Here is a 19,844-nt window from a genome sequence, read left to right as displayed (position 1 = left end):
TAGAATAGGCACCGAAATATAGGCATATTGTTACAGAACTGCACTCCACAGAGAGCAATTTTATAGCAAGGTGTTTAGTCAGAAAAGGCCCATAGATACATATATTGCATTTATTTTCTAAAGGTAACATATGTGCCTATTTGCTTTTATAAAATTACATCAGGAGAAGTAGATACATACATTTATACCTTGCTCAAGGACAGATACATTTCTGTACGTGTATATATATATGTATGTTATCAAATATATGCTCAAGTGCCAATCCTGCACCCATTGTTGGCCATCAGTAATGCCTATGAAAATATCATGTAAAGGCAGGCACTATGTTTCCGCTGGCCTGCTTCTTTTTACATGCTTATAGGCTGGGGCAATTTTATACAAGCCTACCTGAGTGGTGTCAAATGCTGTTCTACTTCTTCAAACCATTTATAAAATTACCCCACATTGTGCAGACTTCTTATAATTATTTTTATTTTTTGTTACATTTGTACCCCGCGCTTTCCCACTCATGGCAGGCTCAATGCGGCTTACATATTGTATACAGGTACTTATTTGTACCTGGGGCAATGGAGAGTTAAGTGACTTGCCCAGAGTCACAAGGAGCTGCCTGTGCCTGAAGTGGGAATCAAAATCAGTTCCTCAGTTCCCCAGGACCAAAGTCCACCACCCTAACCGCTAGGCCACTCAACCATAGTTACCAGTTAATGATTTTCCCCAGAGTGTCCTTAGGTGATCCCTTAGGGGATAGTTCCTTCTGAACCAAATGATAAGGATAGAGGACGTCAATAGGGAATTCAACAAAAACAGGCCCTGCAAAACAAACATGTCAAACAAAAAAAGTTACAGAAAGATTTATAAACAAGTTTGAGGAAAAGTAAGAAGATTAAGGATACTTTTGCACTGTGCTACTGTATGCTTTGCAGGATGGACAAAGGAACAACACTTCAAAGGCAAAGTAATAACCAACAGATGTGTATTTTATGATGGAATGGAAGCTCCAAAAATTTTCATGATATTAGCCTACAAAGCATTAGATGCAGGCATTAATTATGTGATTGTTGTATTTATATTCTGATTCAAAATTATGCAGATGACGGCCACATACACAAAAAAGAAAAACCATAAACTCCCATAAACCAAAAATCAATAAAACAATAAGCTGTAAAATACAAAAAAAAAAAAAATGAAAGCCACCATCTATGCACATCCATGAACCTAAACTGAGCATTACCCACACCACTGCCTCCAAGAAAGAAATCTCAAGAAATATGCTCAAAGGCATGAGCAAATAACACCACCGTTAGTTGTTGTTTAAATACTTAAGTATCTGTCATAAGCCATAGCAGGGAGACAAACGGTTCAACTCCTCAGGCCCCACAATAGAAAAGAAATCTGCATGAGTCTCAGGGGAAGATGCATCAAAGAAAAGTAAAACAACCGAAAACGTAAAAGTCATTAACATTTTATAAAAAAAAGGTTGGATGCACTAAAAAACAAGTCACACATGTTCAGTGCGGTATTCTAAAGTCGGATGCATGAAAGATTCATTAAACTGGTGTAATCCCCGCAAGCGGTAGAGGAAACACATGCGCACAACCGCTAATCCTATGATATCACCGTGGCTATTGTACGTCCTTTATGGACGGCCTTGCCCCCCCACCCCCACCCGAGGTCGCCGCTGCTCCCCGCTCCCCCCTGCATTAAAATCGTGACTTTTTTTAGCCAGCCCCAGCCCCCCCCTCCCTCTCTTTCTGAAAAAACAGCTCCTGCCATCCTCCGCCCCCGTGCCCAGACCCCACCGCCCCCCCCAGAGGTCGTCGTCGTTGCCGCCGCCGTTCCCCCCCCCCCACCGGGCCCCCCTCCGTCTTACCGGGCCCGTGCAGCGCCTCTCACCTCTGTGTGAAAGCGCTGCACGGGCAAGAACAGCTGATCGCCTCCTCCACGAGTCTCAGACGTCCCTCCTTCCTCCTGGGCCCACCCTCGTCTGCTTGTCCTCGGAGAACTAGCAAGTTCACAACATCTGACAGAAGATTCCTGATACAGGCCATTGTGCCTGAAACACAACTCGTGTCGCGTCATTGGATTTTTTAATAAACATTTTACATATTTTGATCATCATCTAGCTTCAACATTTTTGTCACCTTCACTGTGTTTGGCGTATCAATAGTATTTAACAATTGATGGTTTATATATATCAATTTAGTTTTTGTGACTGCGACGGTTCTTGTTCTTCTGTTTGCACTGTTAAATACTATTGATAATACAATGTTAACAGAACACATTAGCACCAGTACATGAAATAAAAGGAACCAATACATTTTGTGAGGAGTATGAGGGTGAGAGGGAGAATGAAGGCACATGGAGGAACGAGGAGGCTCGAGAGGGAGGGAGACTGGGCAGAGAAAGGAAGGAATCTTTTCCCCTGGGGGATTGGAGAAAAGGAAAAGACTAGAATTCCCAGCAGCCCCTGAGTAGGTCCCATGGTAGAAACAGGGACTTCAATCCCCAACAGCCCCCAGAGGAGGTCAGGAGAAGGGAAAGAGAAGGGAGTTGGAAAAACCTGTCCCAGAGAGCCAGGATGAGGGAAGGAGTTCTGAACCTGCCCAATCAAGCAAATGGAGAGCAGCTGAGCAATGGTTGTGGGGAGGAACCTATGGACTGGCAAGGGGAAGAAAAGGGGGAGGAACTAGAGCAAGAGGAGCTGATGGAGGTTGCTGCTCTGACTAAACCGGAAGGAAAGGAGGGGAAACAGGAGAAGGCTGCTCGGGAGGAGAACCTGGTAGAAGGGGAAAGGTGGCTATCCCACGAGGGGAGCTGAGAGAACAGGTTTACCATGGAAGGGTCATGCGGGTGGTGGTCAGGGTATAATTTTGGCCTGGTTGGGGAGGGACCCTTGCCATTCTCCCTAGGTTGACTTCTTTTGAAAGGGAGAGAGGAGGAGTGGTGGTTTTGGCCATAACTGCTATACATGAACTGCTGGGAGTTTGAACCCTTTCTGAACTGCTGTGTTTGGGGAATTGTTTTGCTTAACTGCTGACATGAACTGTTGGGGAGAGTTTGAACCCTTTCTGGAGCTACCATGTTTGAAGAATTACTTTGCATACCTGCTATACATGAACTGCTGGGAGTTTGAGCCCTTTTTGAGCTACTTTGTTTGAAGAATTGCTTTGCATAACTGCTTTATATGAACTGCTGAGATTTTGGAACCTTTTGGGTTTTTTTTGTTTTGTTTTGAATACTATGCTGTTGAACTGCTATGTTTTTTGAGAAGTGCTGTGATGGGAACTACCTTTGGTGGAGAAGTTGACACAAAGGGATTACAATAAAGTATAATGATCTGACCTTGTGGATTGTCGTGTGCTCTTTAGCAGTGGATAACAGCACACAGCTCCGCTAAAGGGCCAAGGGACTCGAGAGTCTCCCAGTGGTGGAGACCTTACAATTTTTAATAACATTTCAAAAGTAACAAAAATACAAATATATTAATGAGAATAAAACAAATATATAAGAAGTGGTAAAAAGACAGAACATTAAATCTATTGAAGACCATAAAAGAAACTATACATCATAAGCCAGCCATAAACTACATAAGTACATAAGCATTGCTAAGTGTGCCATACTGGAACAGACCAAAGATTCATCAAGCCCAGAATTCTGTTTCCAACTGTGGCTAATTCAGGTGGCTGGCATTGGGGCCTTCCTTCTGCTGATCCCACCTTCCGTGTGGTAACTTCCTGCCTCCACATAGGTGCGACCAGCAGAGAGAAGGTCCGAACACCGGCCCCAGTAGTGTGCCTTAATCGCAGCCGGTGCCGGGGGTGAAGTAACTTTAGAGGATGTGGGTGGGAGAGATGCTGGATTCAAGGTGGGGAGAAGGAGATAGGGGGACATGCTGAGGCCACAGCTGCGAGGCCTCTGGGAGCGCGAGGCCCTGTGCGACCGCTCCTGTGGCCCCTGTCTAATATGGCTTCTATTGAAGAGATGCATGTTTCCCTTTAACCATTGATGTTTTATATATATCAATAATATTGACTATGTTTCTATCCTCTTGATTTATTGATTTTTATTGAATGCATATACCAATTTTTTTCATATTTTTTTTAACTGCTTGAAACCACTGGAAATTTTCCAAGACATCCAGGGGAAAATAGCCAATGTGAAATCAAACAACTCAACTGTAAGAAATGATAAAAGTTTCTTCACAAAAATAGAAACTTTTCCCAACTGGTACATGGGCCTCAGTAGCTGTGAAAAAACGAAGGAAAAAAATTTGCCAAAAACGCTAAAAATATACTAAGGGACAAGGGAGAAAAGTGAAAAATAGAAAGAAAATGAAAAAATATATGTTAGTGTTCACTAGACAGAACATCTCTGCTCCACGGTAAAATGAAAACTGCTGGTCCCACGCACTCACATCAGGCAGGAAGGCACTCGTGCATGCATTGTGGGATGCTACCAAAGACTTCTTAAAGCTATACAGTAGTGGGTAGCATCTGCACTGGACTCCATTCGATGACATTACCTAAATGTGAGAAACAATGTGCTGCTTATTCTTAAAGAAAATAAGTTACCTGGTGTTCCAGACTGAGCTACAGACACAGCCTTTCTGAGTACAGGGACAATCTCTCGCACAGTCCGAACAGAGGCACAGAATTTGCAGAGTGGCTTTAATAGGGACAGCTGATCAATGTCCTGGAGAGCTCCACGTCCCTGAAAAAAAAAAATGAGTATCAGAGACTTAAAAAGCCCGAAAAGTACATTATCCACAAACCCCTCCGAGAAAAACTGCATTGGCTCCCAATCAAAGAATGTATTACCTTCAAAATCCGCACCCTGGTCCACAAAATTATCTACGGCGAAGTCCCAGGCTACAAGACACACCTCATAGATCTACCAACCAGAAACACACATCATCACGAACATACCTAAACCTCCACTACCCAAACTGCAAAGGACTCAAATACAAAGCAACCTACACATCCAGCTTCTTCTTCTACACAACTATGGAACACACTGCCAAAAGCTGTGAAAACAACCTACGACCATCTAAACTTCAGGAAATCACTAAATACCAATCTGTTCAAAAAGGCATACCCTACTGACCCAACATAAATGCCTACAATCTGCAACACAGCAAAACCAAAGCTCGTAATGGACACTATATAACCTCTCCTCTCTTTGATTCCCATTGTGCCTGAACCTTAATCGACCACATCACCATCATGTATTTGTTTCTTTACCAGACTTGGCGAATGCCTTTACGGTACTATGTAAGCCACATTGAGCCTGCAAATAGGTGTGAAAAGCGAAGATACTTACCTGTAGCAGGTATTCTCCGAGGACAGCAGGCTGATTGTTCTCACTGATGGGTCGGTGTCCATGGCGGCCCAGGAACGGAGAATTTTCCAAGTAAAATTACACAGAGCTTTGCAGGAGCTTCCGGCGCACGGGACACGCCCACCGCGCATGCGCGGCCATCTTCCCGCCCGCGAGTGAAGGTTCCCGCTCAGTTATATCAAAAAAGCAAGTAAATAAGAACACAACTCCAAAGGGGAGGAGGGCGAGTTGGTAAGAACAATCAGCCTGTTGTCCTCGGAGAATACCTGCTACAGGTAAGAATCTTCGCTTTCTCCGAGGACAAGCAGGCCGCTTGTTCTCACTGATGGGGTATCCCTAGCACCCAGGCTCACTCAAAACAACAAAGAAAGGTCAATTGAGCCTCGCAACGGCGAGGACATAACAAGGATTGACCTACAAACTAGAACAACTAACTGAGAGTGCAGCCTGGAACAGAATAAAAATGGGCCTAGGGGGGTGGAGTTGGATTCTAAACCCCAAACAGATTCTGCAGCACCAACTGCCCAAACCGACTGTTGCATCGGCTATCCTGCTGAAGGCAGTAGTGAGATGTGAATGTGTGGACTGATGACCACGTCGCAGCTTGGCATATCTCTTCAATAGTGGCTGACTTCAAGTGAGCCACTGACGCTGCCATGGCTCTAACACTATGAGCCATGACATGACCCTCAAGAGTCAGCCCAGCTTGGGCATAAGTAAAGGATATGCAATCTGCTAGCCAAGTGGATATGGTGCGTTTCCTGACGGCGACTCCCCTTCTGTTGGAATCAAAAGAAACAAACATTTGGGTGGACTGTCTGAAGGGTCTTGTCCGCTCCAGGTAAAAGGCCAATGCTCTCTTGCTGTTCAAGGGTGTGCAACTGACGTTCAGCAGGGCGGGTACGAGGGTGGGGAAAAAATGTTGGCAAGACAATTGACTGGTTCAAATGGAACTCCGACACCACCTTTGGCAAGAGTGCGGAGGACTACTCGATTGTGATGAAACTTGAGATAAGGAGCATGCACTACCAGGGCTTGAAGCTCACTGACCCTACGAGCTGAAGTAACAGCCACAAAGAAAATGACCTTCCAGGTCAAATACTTCAGATGGCAGGAATTCAGTGGCTCAAAAGGAGGCTTCATCAGCTGGGTGAGAATGACGTTGAGATCCCATGATACTGGTGGAGGTTTGACAGGGGGCTTTCACAAAAGCAAACCTCTCATGAAGCGAACAACTAAAGGCTGTCCAGAGATAGGCTTACCCTCTACACGTTGATGAAAAGCACTAATTGCACTAAGGTGAACTCTTACAGAGTTGGTCTTGAGACCAGACTCTGACAAGTGTAGAAGGTATTCAAGCAGGGTCTGTGTAGGACAAGAGCGAGGATCTAGGGCCTTGCTATCACACCAGACTGCATACCTCCTCCATTTGAAAAAGTAACACCTCTTCGTGGAATCTTTTCTAGAAGCAAGATTTGGAAGACACCCTCAGAAAGACCCAAGGAAGCAAATTCTACGCTCTCAACATCTAGGCCGTGAGAGCCAGAGACTGGAGGTTGGGATGCAGAAGCGCCCCCTCGTTCTCAGTGATGAGGGTTGGAAAACATTCCAATCTCCACAGTTCCTCGGAGGACAACTCCAGAAGAAGAGGGAACCAAATCTGACGTGGCCAGAAGGGTGCAATCAGAATCATGGTTCCGCAGTCTCGCTTGAGTTTCAGCAAAAAGTCTTCCCCACCAGAGGTATGGGAGGATACACATACAGAAGGCCTGTCCCCCAATGAAGGCGAAAGGCATCCAACGCTAGCCTGTCATGGGCCTGAAGTCTGGAACAGAATTGAGGGACCTTTTGATTGATCTGAGTGGCAAAAAGATCCACCGTGGGGGTGCACCACTCTCAGAAGATCTTGCGTACCACGTCCACGTTCAGTGACCACTCGTGAGGTTGCATAATCCTGCTCAACCTGTCAGCCAGACTGTTTACGCCTGCCAGATATGTGGCTTGGAGAACATGCCGTGACGGCAAGCCCAAAGCCACATCTGGATGGCTTCTTGACACAGAGGGCGAGATCCGGTGCCCCCCTGCTTGTTGATGTAGTACATCGCAATCTGATTGTCTGTCTGAAGTAGAATGATTTGGTTGGACAGCCGATCTCTGAAAGCCTTTAGAGCGTTCCAGACCGCTCGCAACTCCAGGAGGTTGATCTGAAAACCTGTTTCCTGAAGGGACCAAACACCCTGAGTGTGGAGCCCATCGACATGAGCTCCCCACACAAGGAGGGATGCATCCGTTGTCAGCACATTTTGTGGCTGAGGAATTTGGAAGGGACGTCCCAAGACCAAATTGGATCGAACTGTCCACCACTGAAGGGAATTGTGGAAATCGATGGACAGCTGGATTGCATCCTCTAGGTTCCCTGCAGCTTGATACAACTGGGAAGCTAGGGTCCATTGAGCTGATCTCATGTGACGGGGCGCCATGGGAGTCACATGAATCGTGGAGGCCATATGGCCCAGGAGCCTGAACATCTGCCGTGCTGTGATCTGTCGTGACGCTTTGGCCCTGGAAACTAGAGACAGAAGATGGTCTGCTCTGGCCCTGGGAAGATAGGCACAAGCTGTCTGTGAGTTCAACAGAGCTCCTATAAATTCCAGATTCTGGACAGGGGAGAGATGGGACTTGGGGTAATTTATGACAAACCCGAGTAGCTCCAGCAGTTGAATCGTTATCTGCATGGACTGTACAGCCCCTGCCTCTGAGGTGTTCTTTACCAGCCAATTGTTGAGATAAGGGAACACATGCACTCCCAGTCTGCGTAGCGACGCTGCAACCACTGCCAGGCACTTTGTAAAAACTCTGGGTGCAGACACCAGACCAAAAGGCAGCACACAATACTGGAAGTGCTGAGTGCCCAGACAAAATCGAAGATACTTCCTGTGAGCTGGATGTATTGGGATGTGTGTATAAGCGTCCTTCAAGTCCAGAGAGCATAGCCAATCTTTTGCCTGAATCATGGGAAGAAGGGTGCCCATGGAAATCATCCTGAACTTTTCTCGGACTAGGAATTTGTTCAGGGCCCTTAGGTCTAGGATGGGATGCATCCCCCCTGTTTTCTTTTGCACAAGGAAATACCTGGAAAAGAATCCCAACCCTTCTTGCCCTGGTGGAACGGGCTCGACCTCTTTGGCCACGAGAAGGGTGGAGATTTCCTCGGCAAATACCTGTCTGTGCTGAAAGCTGAAAGACTGAGCTCCCGGTAGGCAATTTGGAGGCTTGGATATCAAATTGAGGGAGTATCCTAACCGGACTATTTGAAGAACCCACCGATTGGAGGTTATGAGAGGCCACCTTTGGTGAAAAAATTTTAACCTCCCCCCGATCGGTAAGTCGTCCGGTACGGACACTTTTACAGCGGCTATGCTCAGCTGGAGCCAGTCAAAAGCCTGTCAAAAGCCCATCCCTTGCTTTTGCTGGGGAGGCTCAGGGGCCTGTCGTTGCGCACGCTGTTGACGAGAACAAGCGTGCTGGGGACGAGCCTGAACAGGTTGCCGAGGATTGTACCTACTATGACAAGGCTACATCCCAGAAGTATAGAATGAAGCAGCAGAACCCTAAACTACAAGTCCCAGAATGCATTGCAGGCAAGGAGCCAGGGGGTGAGATGGAAAACCCAGACTGGACTCCTAGCTACAATAAGGGAAGACAGAGGTGTAAGCTAGCAGGATGTGTAGATTGGCTGCCAATAGGGGGAAAGAGAGATAGGAAACCTTGTGTGCAGGAGCTCCTCATTAGTATAATGCTCAACTCAGCTGGCAGGGGTGTAAGGGAAGCTAATGAGAGGAGAATGATTGGTTGTGGTAGCAGAAGTCAGGGATTGGTTAGGCAGGTGGGAAGGAGTCCCAAGAGAGCAGCAGTGGAAAGCAGCAGGAGAGAGAAGCAGTTGCAGGCTGAGAACCCTTGGGCAAGAGAGGTCCCTAAAGTACTGAAGCAGGGTGAAATCCCTTGGGTGTGAGGAAGTCCCAAAAGTATTGAATCTAGCAGTAAAGCTGATGCAGGGTGACATCCCTTGGGTGTGAGGAGTCCCTAAAGTATTGAACTCTCCTGAAGGTAAAGAGGGTAGAAGGTGGAGACTGCTGCTGGGTGATTTAACTGTGATGATGAATTGAAAGAACTGCTTCTATTTGGATTTGAGCTACTGTTTATTGTGCACTGGATAAAGAGCCCAGACTGACGCTGACTGTAAGCCTATATTGAAACCTGGTATGTGCTGATAGCCTGCTGCTGAAAGGGCACTATTTGCCACACACTTTCAGGTGGTTTATATGTGCTTAAGATTAAAGGTGAATGCTGCTGTTGGAACCGTGTATCAGGTCTACTAGAAACAGCCTTAAAATTGAAGTTGCTGGTGGACCTTTGTTTTCTTGGCTGTACCAGGAGCCTGTGGCTAAAGGAGACTGTTCTATCCTTGGCACACCTAGAGGCTCCTGCTTACACTACGCTTATTATCCTTGGCACACCTAGAGGCTCCTGCTTACACTACGCTTATTATAAGCGTAGGGCGCATTCCTCCTTTCCTGGAAAAAACGTTTACCAGTTGAGGTAGAAGCAGAAGGTGCCCGGAGGGAGAGATTGGCCTTAGCAGTTTCCCGCTGGGTGATCTGATCGACCACCTGCTCGACCTTCTCACTAAAAAAGTTATCCCCCCAGCAAGGGATATTCGCAATCCGCTACTGGACTCGATTGTCCAGGTCAGAGGCACACAGCCACGAGAGTCTGCGCATCACTATACCCTGAGCAGCGATCCTGGATGTGACATCAAAAGAATCGTAAGCACCCCTGGTCAGGAATTTATGACACACCTTCTGCTGCCTGACCACCTCCTGAAAAGGCCTGGAGAGCTCCGGGGGAAGCTTATCAACCAAACCCGCCTGCTGCTCCACCGTGTTCCCCAAGTGAACGCTCATGTAGAGCTGGTACGACTGGATTTTGGCCGCAAGCATAGAGGCCTGATACACCTTCTTCCCAAAAAAGTCCAGAGTTCTAGGTTCTCGCCCCAGGGGCGCCGAGGCAAAATCTCTAGAACTCTTGGCTGTCTTGAGAGCGGAATCCACAACCACAGAGTCGTGAGGTAACTGCGAGTTCATCAACTCAGGTTCATCATGAATCCAATATTGGGACTCAGCTTTTTTGGGAATGGTGGGATTACTTAGTGGTTTCATCCAGTTCCGCATAAGTGTTTCCTTGATCACATTATGCAAAGGAACCGTGGATGACTCCTTAGGTGGCGAAGGATAGTCAAGGACCTCGAGCATCTCAGTCCTGGGCTCATCCTCAGATACCACCAGGAAGGGAATAGCCACAGACATTTCCCGGACAAATGAGGAGAAAGAAAAACTCTCCGGGGGAGAAAGCTTTCTTTCTGGAGAGGGAGTAGGACCAGAGAGAAGACCACAAGAGTCCTCAGAGGAGAAATACCTGAGATCCTCCTCCTCATCCCACGAGGCATCCTCATCGGTGTCGGACAGGAGTTCTTTGACTGCAGTCCGAAACCGGGCCCGTCTCGACACCGAGGAACCAAGTCCTCGAGGGCGATGTCGAGAGGTAGACTCCCATGCCAACGGCGATGAAACTTCCTCCATTGACGTCGACGGGGAATCCATCTGGGTGGCAGCCGACGCCGATGCCGCAAGCGGTACCGGCATAGACGACCTCCGCACCGGGACAGAGCCAGCTGCCAATTCCACGTGCGGTACGGGGGGCACAAGCACCCCCGGCACCAAAGCAGACTGCAGTAACCCTTCCAGGAGACCTGGAAGCAGGGCTCGGATGCACTAGTCTAGAGTCGCCATCGAGCAAGGCTGCAGGGTCGGTATGGGAGCCGGTGCCAGAACTGGTTGAGGCTGAGGAGGCGGTACCGGGCTGTCCGAAGACCGACGCGCCGACACCTCTTGAACGGAGGGTGAGCGGTCCCTCCCGGTGCCGGCGCTTCACGGGTGCCGAATTCCTCGGCGCCCCGGCACTCGGTACCGTGCTGAGACCGATGACAGTGCTTCTTCGCCTTCGCTCGATGCACGTCATGCGGACTCCTCGGTACTGACAAGGAGGACATGGAATCCACAAGCCTCCTCGGGGTCGGGTCCGAGTCTGGTCGGTCCCGGGGGCCCTGAACAGCAGGAGACTCCGAGACAGGTGGAGACCCACTCGGCGGCTCACTTCTTCCAATGTGTGATGGTCTCCGGACAGCCATTACCTGCACTCCTGAAGTTGATGCCATCCTCGGTGCCAACATCGACGCCGCCAACCTCAGTACCGATGTCGACGCCGAGGAACCAGTCGAAGCTCCAAAAAGACAGTCCTGAAGAGCTTTCCTCGACGCCTGTGTCCGCTTTTTCAAGCTAAGACACAACTTACAAACGTCTGGGCGATGGTCGGCCCCAAGGCACTAAAGGCACCACGCATGCGGGTCAGTACCTGAGATCGACCGCTGGCACAGATTACACTTTTTGAAGCCACTGGGAGTCCTCGATGACATGGACAGAAAAAAAATTGCAGTGGCGAAATCAAAAGGCTCAATTGTGCCAAAAAGAGGGGCACAAAAAATGAGAGCCGCGATGAAAGCGAAAGGAAACTTAAAATGGAGAAACTAAGGAAATAAGTTTTTTTTTTTTTTTTACTTGGAAACGAAAAGACAAAAGGCGAAATAAAATAAAAAAAAAAGAGAGCGTGAAACAGCACGAACATGCCAAAAGTCTCTCTCTGGGCCTGAGGGAGTGAGACCGACACACAGCCACTCTCCTCAGCGGAAAAAGAAAAACTGAGTGGGAACGTTCACACGCGGGCAGGAAGACAGCCACGCATGCACGGTGGGCGTGCCCCGCGCGCCGGAAGCTCCCGCAAAGCTCTGTTTAATTTTACTTAGAAAATTCTCCATTCCTGAGCCGCCGACCCATCAGTGAGAACAAGCAGCCTGCTTGTCCTCGGAGAAATGCGGGGTACAAATTTAACAAATAAATAAATAAAATACACCTTTCACCTAAGGCAGCAGGTTTCTTGACTATATTATCTTGAAAAGTGTGTCTCTCTCCCTTTTATTTTATGTACTTTTCTGCATCTGTAGTAGTGTAACCAGTTGCTTTGTCTGCATTTCCATGCAACAATGTGGTCATCTTCTCCTTCCTCATTTGAAACTATGAAAACCACCCCTTTCCCCCCAATTTCCTCTGCGACACACTCCTCTGCATTTTCATTCAAAGCAGTAAGGCAACCCTCAGTTCTGTCTCCTGAAGCAGTTTGATCCCTCTGCATCCACACTCACAGCACAACGATGTCTTCTCCTCCCTTTCCCATAGTAAGGTGGCCCACAACCTCTCATTCACACATAGTAATTTAATTTCATTCCCCTCTCTATTTATCTATTTGCCAGAATTAATATACCACCTTTCACACAAAAATAATGCATTAAAGTGGTTTACAATTTATTACAATGCCTGACTTAAAACAAAAAATAAAAACAAGAAACAAAAGGAAGGGATGTAAAACAGCACAACAATCTTTAATCGGCAGCCAACATAAAAATAAGAATAAAATAAAAGCAAAAAAACAAAACAAAAAAAAAAACCGAAGAAAAAAAAGCGGTGTGTCACACCAGGAATACAAACAGCAAAAAAGGGAAGGCCCCTCAAAACAGGTAATTTACCCAAAACTAGCCATGCTTTTTAAACCTCAAATAGAATTTTCCATCCTTAAATATAATGGTAAAGAATTTCAAAGAAACAGTGCCACAATAACAATACTGAAAGCAGTATTGCTAGAAGAACAATGCCAATATCTCTGATTAGAAGGAACCAATAAAAGATTAGCCTGTGATGATCAAAAATGTCTAGCAGGAATAAAGAATCAACACTGAGTAAAGATACAACAGTTTTCCAGAAATCATAGCCTGATGTGACAATACCAAAATTTTGTACTTAATTTTGGCAGTAACTGGCAACCAATGATGCTCTCTAAGCAAGGGAGTAAGTAACACGATCCCTTACTCCCACATAATACAATAATCTAACACTGGTATTCTCTATACATTGCAATCGATTCAATTGAACCTGAAGACAACCAGCCAATAACACATTGCAATAATCAATCCACCTTATAATTAAAGCATGCAATAAAAATATTCTTTGCCCTCTTATCCAAAACAGAAATCAGAGATCTAATCTTCCTCAAAAAGAAAAAAGTCTGAACAATCTTAGAAATACAAGCTGCAAAAGAAAGGCTAGAATCCCAAACCACCCTCCAATGAGGTAATCGTTTCACTAACCAAAATAGGTTGGTTCTGAATCTGAGGAACAAATGGCAAAACCTGACTATCAGAAATCCGCATTGCCTCACACTTCTTTGGATTCAAGAATAGCTTGTGATCTACAAGCCACTGATTTATCCAAGAAAGTTTATACACCAAATCAGATTGAAAATGAGGGTCCCAAATATTGCTGCAACCACCAAGGTAAAATTATGTCTTACCTGATAATTTTCTTTCCTTTAATATAGCAGATGAATCCAGGAACTAGTGGGTTAAGTCCGCCTACCAGCAAGTGGAGATAGAGATAAACAAACTAAAGGCAATAATGCCAGATGGCCAGCTCCTTCCTCAGTTAGTATGTCATTCGTAAGCGTTTGCCAAGGCCAAAAATATGAAACTAATAACAACCAGAAACCATCCTCACTATGAAAAACAGAGAACCAAATAAGAACTTCAATATAACTGCAACTTGATCCAGAAATCGGAATCCTTTCCATGTTCCCATATCTGTCTGAACTCTGCAAAAGAGAACCTGGAAGGAAAAAATAGCCACACCCCGCAGAAAATGAAAAAACCGTCGGCTGAACTAGGGAGGGATCCTGGATTCATCTGCTGTGTTAAAGAAAATTATCAGGTAAGACATAATTTTCCTTCCTTGTCACTTGCAGCAGATGAATCCAGGAACTAGTGGGATGTACCAAAGCATTCCTTAAGTAGGGTGGGAAGCCGATGCTCCCCACGCCAACATTTCCACCCCAAAACTCGCATCCTCCCGAGCAGACACATCTAGCCTGTAATGCTTTGCAAAAGTATGACGAGACGCCCACGTAGCTGCCCGACAAATCTCTTCCAGAGATAAGGCCGACGCCTCCACCCAAGAAGCCGCCTGTGCCCGAGTAGAATGCGCCTTCAGGGCCACTGGAGATGTCCGCCCTTGTAGCAGATACGCCACTCCAATGGCTTCCCTAATCCAGCGAGCAACGGAAGCCTTAGAAGTTGCCTCATCTCTTTACGATCCCGACAAGAGCACAAAGAGATGATCCGAGTGTCGAAACTCGTTAGAGATCTGCAAGTACCGAAACAAGGCTCTCCTCGCGTCCAGGAAACGTAGCGAGGCAAACTCCCCCAGATAATCTTCTCTTCGAAAAGACGGAAGATAAACCACCTGATTGACATGGAAAGCCGAAACCACTTTAAGTAGAAATGACGGCACCGTCCGGATCGACACTCCTGCTTCAGAAAACTGCAAAAAAGGATCTCTGCAAGACAAAGCCTGAATTTCAGAAATCCTCCTAGCCGAAGCAATGGCCACCAAAAACACTGTGTTAGATCCTTCTCAGAAACCTTATTCAACAGCTCAAACGGTGGAGCCTGGAGGGCTCGCAGTACCACATTCAAAAGCCACGCTGGGCACGGCTGCCGCAGAACAGGCCGAAGCCGAAGAGCCCCGCGTAGGAAACGGACCACATCAGAGTGAGCTGCTAAAGAGGAACCGTCCAGTTTTGCCCTAAAACAAGCTAGTGCGGCCACCTGCACTCGAAGGGAATTATATGCCAATCCCTTTTGAAGACCATGCTGAAGGAACTCCAGAATAACTGGAATGTCCGCCCGAAAAGGTGATTCAGCACGCAAAGCACACCAAGCCGATGAAAGCTTTCCAGACTCGCACATATGCTGCTGAAGTAGACTGCTTCCCTGCCCCTAAAAGAGTGGCAATGACTGGTCCTGAAAATCCCTTCTTCCTCAACTGCCGCCTCTCAATAGCTAGGCCATAAAACCAAAGCGGGAGGGATTTTCCATTTGAACTGGCCCTTGATGCAGCAGATCAAGAGTCACCGGAAGTCACAATGGTGGCTCTGAGAGTGCTCAAACGAGATCCGCATACCACGGCTGTCGGGGCCACTAGAACGACTGGCCCCTGATGCCGCCCTATGCGGCAAAGAACTCTCCCTATCAGAGGCCACGGAGGAAAAACATACAGTAGCTGCTGTTCCGGCCATGGCTGGAGAAGAGCGTCCAATCCTGCGGATCCTGGCTGCCGTTTGCGGCTGAAGAACTGGGGAACTTTGGCATTGCAAGCCATGGCCATGAGATCCATTACTGGTCTTCCCCAACGTTGACAGATCAGCCAAAAATCAGAGTCCGACAGCGTCCATTCCGCTGCGTCCAAAAGAGTCCGGCTGAGAAAATCCGCTTGAACATTGTATTGACCCGCAATATGCGCTGCCAACAGACTCTGAACATGCGCTTCCACCCATACTAGAAGACGAGACGCTTCCATTGAAAAGGGATGACTGCGAGTGCCCCCCTGCCGATTGATGTAGGCCACCATCGTGGTGTTGTCCACGAATACACAAACCGCCTGCCCCTGCAGAAGGTCCTGAAAACCCCGCAATGCGTTCACGACTGCTCGCAACTCCAGAAGATTTATCGGCCAAGTCGCTTCGAGAGGGGTCCACAATCCCTGGGCTACTCGATGAAGACAATGAGCTCCCCAGCCCGCAAGGCTGGCATCCGTCACAACTACCACCCAATTGGGAGATGCCAGAGAAACACCCTCCTGCAAATTGGCTGTCCGGAGACTGTCAATGGCCCGGCTCAACCAAGGAAGGCGTCGGTGATAATCCAGCGACGTCAGCGACCATCTGCTCAAAAGGAAATTCTGAAGAGGCCGCATGTGAGCCCTTGCCCATAGAATGACCTCCAAGGTCGCCGTCATGGAACCGAGGAGTTGAACATAGTCCCACACTCGGGGAGCGCAACGACTCAATAAGGTCCGTACCTGAGAAAGCAATTTGATCCTTCGCTCCTCGGGGAGAAACACCTTCCCCCGTTTTGTATCAAATTGCACTCCAAGATACTCCAGACTCTGAGTAGGAACCAGATGACTCTTGTCCATACTGACCACCCAACCTAAGGATTGCAACACCGCAATCACTCGGTCGGTGACCACTTGACTCTCCTCTGCTGTCGTCACCTGAATCAGCCAGTTGTCAAGATATGGATGCACTTGAATCCCTTCCTTCCGCAGGAACGCTGCCACCACCACCATGACCTTGGAAAAAGTGCGTGGGGCAGTGGCCATTCCGGATAGAAGGGCTCGAAACTGGAAGTGCTAACCCAGCACCACAAATCTGAGAAATCTCTGATGGGGCTGCCAAATGGGAATGTGCAGGTAAGCTTCCCTCAAATCGAGAGCCGTCAAAAACTCGCCTGGTTGAACAGCAGCAATCTGAGGAAAGGGGGCGTAGGAGGAGTAGGCTCTTGAACAACACTAGTAGGCGACGTAGGTTAGGAACAATCTCTTTATTTAAATATACGCTCGACTCAACACAGCCATGTTTCGGCGCTACAGACGCCTTCTTCAGGAGGAGTCTATGAAATAAAACCAAACAATGGTAATAAAACAAACATGCAAAACAAAAGTAAAATAAGTATAAAACGTTAAATGTGTGATGAACATAAATTACATATAAAATTTAAAATAAAATTTTTTTTAATAAAAAAATTTATATAAAAAAATGTATTGTAGAAATGCTAGTATATATATAAAAATACATACACGTAAAAATACATATACTCATACATATATAGTTTTCAAATATATAATACTTAAATTATTAAAAAATATTAGATTATATATAACATACAATAAAGGTGTTGTATATTACCAAAGAAGGATGATATCTAAAAACTAGCAGAAAAAACATTAAAAAAAAGTATAACAAAAAAAAACTCAAAATACAGTGAAATAAATAAAACACACTTAAAATCAATTAGAAAATAATATATGATATATATGATGTAACCATATAAGTCAAGTATCACAGATAAACTGACCTTGTGATATATAGATATACGAATATTAAGCTCAAAAAGAATGAAAGCAAGGCTTCTGCTACAATTGTAATCTATAGATAAAGCAGAAAACGCTCAGTTATTTATGGCAACATAGCAGGCATAAAGAATATGTTTCAGATATATGCATATACATCCCTTTATATATATATATATATATATATATATATATATATATATATATATAAAGGGATGTATATGCATATATCTGAAAATCAATGCATAAAAAGTTTAGTATCAAACAAAATCTGCGCACATCCTATCCACAAATACACCAATATTTCAAAAAAATATCTCAAGAAAAAATATATATAATATGCAATATATTGTATCAGGGCACAAATGTTGAAAAAAGCTAATTTGTAAAAATTAATGCATAATTTAGTAAGAACACAGGGCCTCCGTTATTCTGTGCTCAGAAAAGATATAAATATAATAAAATAAAAGAGTCTGTGATGCAAATACCCAAAATCTATTATTCTGGCCCACTATAGAAGAAACAGAGAAAGCCGACCACTGATCTGCTCTCCTCCCAAGTGGACCTGCGCCCCATCATTGGGAGGCTCAAGAAGGAGCCCCCTGACAAGAGGGGGGTCCAGCCGGACGCTTTCGTTGCGAAAGGAAGAACGCTGCCCAAAACGAGGACGCTGAAAGGCCGCATTGGACCGCCCCCAGGTGATACCGTCGCGTCTCTCTGAAACCTCAAGGCTCCCTGCCTGGAAGTAGACTTGGGTCTATCCTCCAGAAGACGCTGAGATTTGGAATCCCCCAAATCTTTAACAATCTTTTCTAAGTCTTCCTCAAAAAGCAATTTCCCTCGGAAAGGCAATTTAATGAGCCGTTGCTTAGAGGTCATATCCGCGTCCCAATGACAGAGTCACAGAAGACGCCGAGAGGAAACGGTCAAGGCCATGAGTTTGGCCGAAGCACGGACCAAATCATACAACGCATCCGCCAAGTACGCCAGATCAATATCCATCAGCGACATCTAAGGAGTTCCCGGCATATCAGACTCCTTAATCGAATCCATGACAGAATGTAGCCAACTGAGACAAGCTCTAGCCGCATAAGAACTACAAACAGAAGCTTGAAGTGTCAAAGCGGCCACCTCAAAGGCACGTTTTAAAGAGGCCTCTAGCCATCTGTCTTGCATATCCTTAAGTGCCACACCACCTTCCACTGGAAGAGTAGTCTTCTTAGTGACCGCCGTCACCAGGGCATCCACCCTAGGTAGAGCAAACTGCTCTAAACGGTCCGCTGAAACTGGATACAGCTTGGCCATAGCCCTGGCTACTTTCAGCCCCCATCCGCCCACTGGTTGTCTGGTACTAGCCATCTTGGGGTTGACCGCCTGAGAAGCCGCAACCTCAGGGTCCTCTATATTCAGGGCTTCCAGCGCCTGAGAGATAAAGGAGGACAACTCCTCCTTATGGAAAATCCTCACGGCGGACACCGCCCTCCACGTCCTCTACCCCCGTCTGCTCCGAGAGAGCCACCACGGAGGCAGCTGCAGGCGACTGTGTGCAGGACCCCTCCTCAGACCCCCAAAAAGCCTAGGCTTTTTAAGGGAGGAGAAATCCTCTGGGGAAAAACCCAAAATCTCTTGGTTACCCCCAGACCCCTGAGAGGATCAAAGGCCGAAGCTGTCGCAGCCAAGTGAGGGGGGGGGGGGGGGGGTAGGGCAAGGCCAATTTCCATAAAAACGCCTGATGGAGTAGCAAAATGAGTGGAGGAGTGGCCTAGTGGTTAGGGTGGTGAACTTTGGTCCTGGGGAACTGGGGAACTGAGTTCGATTCCCAGCACAGGCAGCTCCTTGTGACTCTGGGCAAGTCACTTAACCCTGCATTGCCCACCGCATTGAGCCTGCCATGAGTGGGAAAGCGCGGGGTACAAATGTAACTACAAAAAAAATAAATAAACTCTGGCGAAAACCCCTCCCCCGCAACGGAGGAGGTCGCAGCCATGGCACCTGCACCACTGCCCACAGCCCCCCCCCCCCCCCTTACCAGCGAAGAAGAAGCTTTGCCCAAAACCGCTACTGGAGCCGGCTCCGAGACCAATTGCAAAATGGCACGAGAATCGCCAGACTCCGGGTGGGAAAGCACGCTCTTGGGGGAGATGCCACCACTGCGTCGAGTCCCGCCAAATCAGCGCACTCCGCTGACAGTTGAGCCGAAGAAAAAAATTCTCCGACTCCACTTCGAGGCAGGCTCAGATAAGCAGGCAACAGAAAACAGGACTCGGACAGCAGTAACACAAACCTGCTCTCAGCCAAAACACACTACCCTTGCTTCTCTGTTTCTCTTTTAAATAAATTCTATGGTTCTCTTTTTTTTTTTTTTTTTTAGTGAGG

General features: G+C 46.8%; 1 protein-coding gene across 4 annotated transcripts in view; it reads right to left on the bottom strand.

Annotated features, from left to right (window-relative positions):
• Nucleotides 1-19,844, bottom strand: part of LOC115458247 (acetolactate synthase-like protein) — a 211,830-nt gene that overhangs the window by 154,862 nt on the left and 37,124 nt on the right. For all 4 annotated transcript variants that reach the window (XM_030188108.1, XM_030188107.1, XM_030188110.1 and 1 more), the window contains exons 5-6: nucleotides 4,572-4,710; nucleotides 699-810 (exon numbers count right to left, since the gene is read on the bottom strand). In XM_030188108.1, coding sequence (XP_030043968.1) covers nucleotides 699-810; nucleotides 4,572-4,710 — 251 coding nt within the window. The remainder of the gene's footprint in view (nucleotides 1-698; nucleotides 811-4,571; nucleotides 4,711-19,844) is intronic.

The sequence above is a fragment of the Microcaecilia unicolor genome, chromosome 14 (genome assembly GCF_901765095.1).
Source record: "Microcaecilia unicolor chromosome 14, aMicUni1.1, whole genome shotgun sequence".
Taxonomy (NCBI): domain Eukaryota; kingdom Metazoa; phylum Chordata; class Amphibia; order Gymnophiona; family Siphonopidae; genus Microcaecilia; species Microcaecilia unicolor.
Note: the sequence above shows the minus strand (reverse complement) of the source record. Positions and strands in the feature narration are given on the sequence as shown.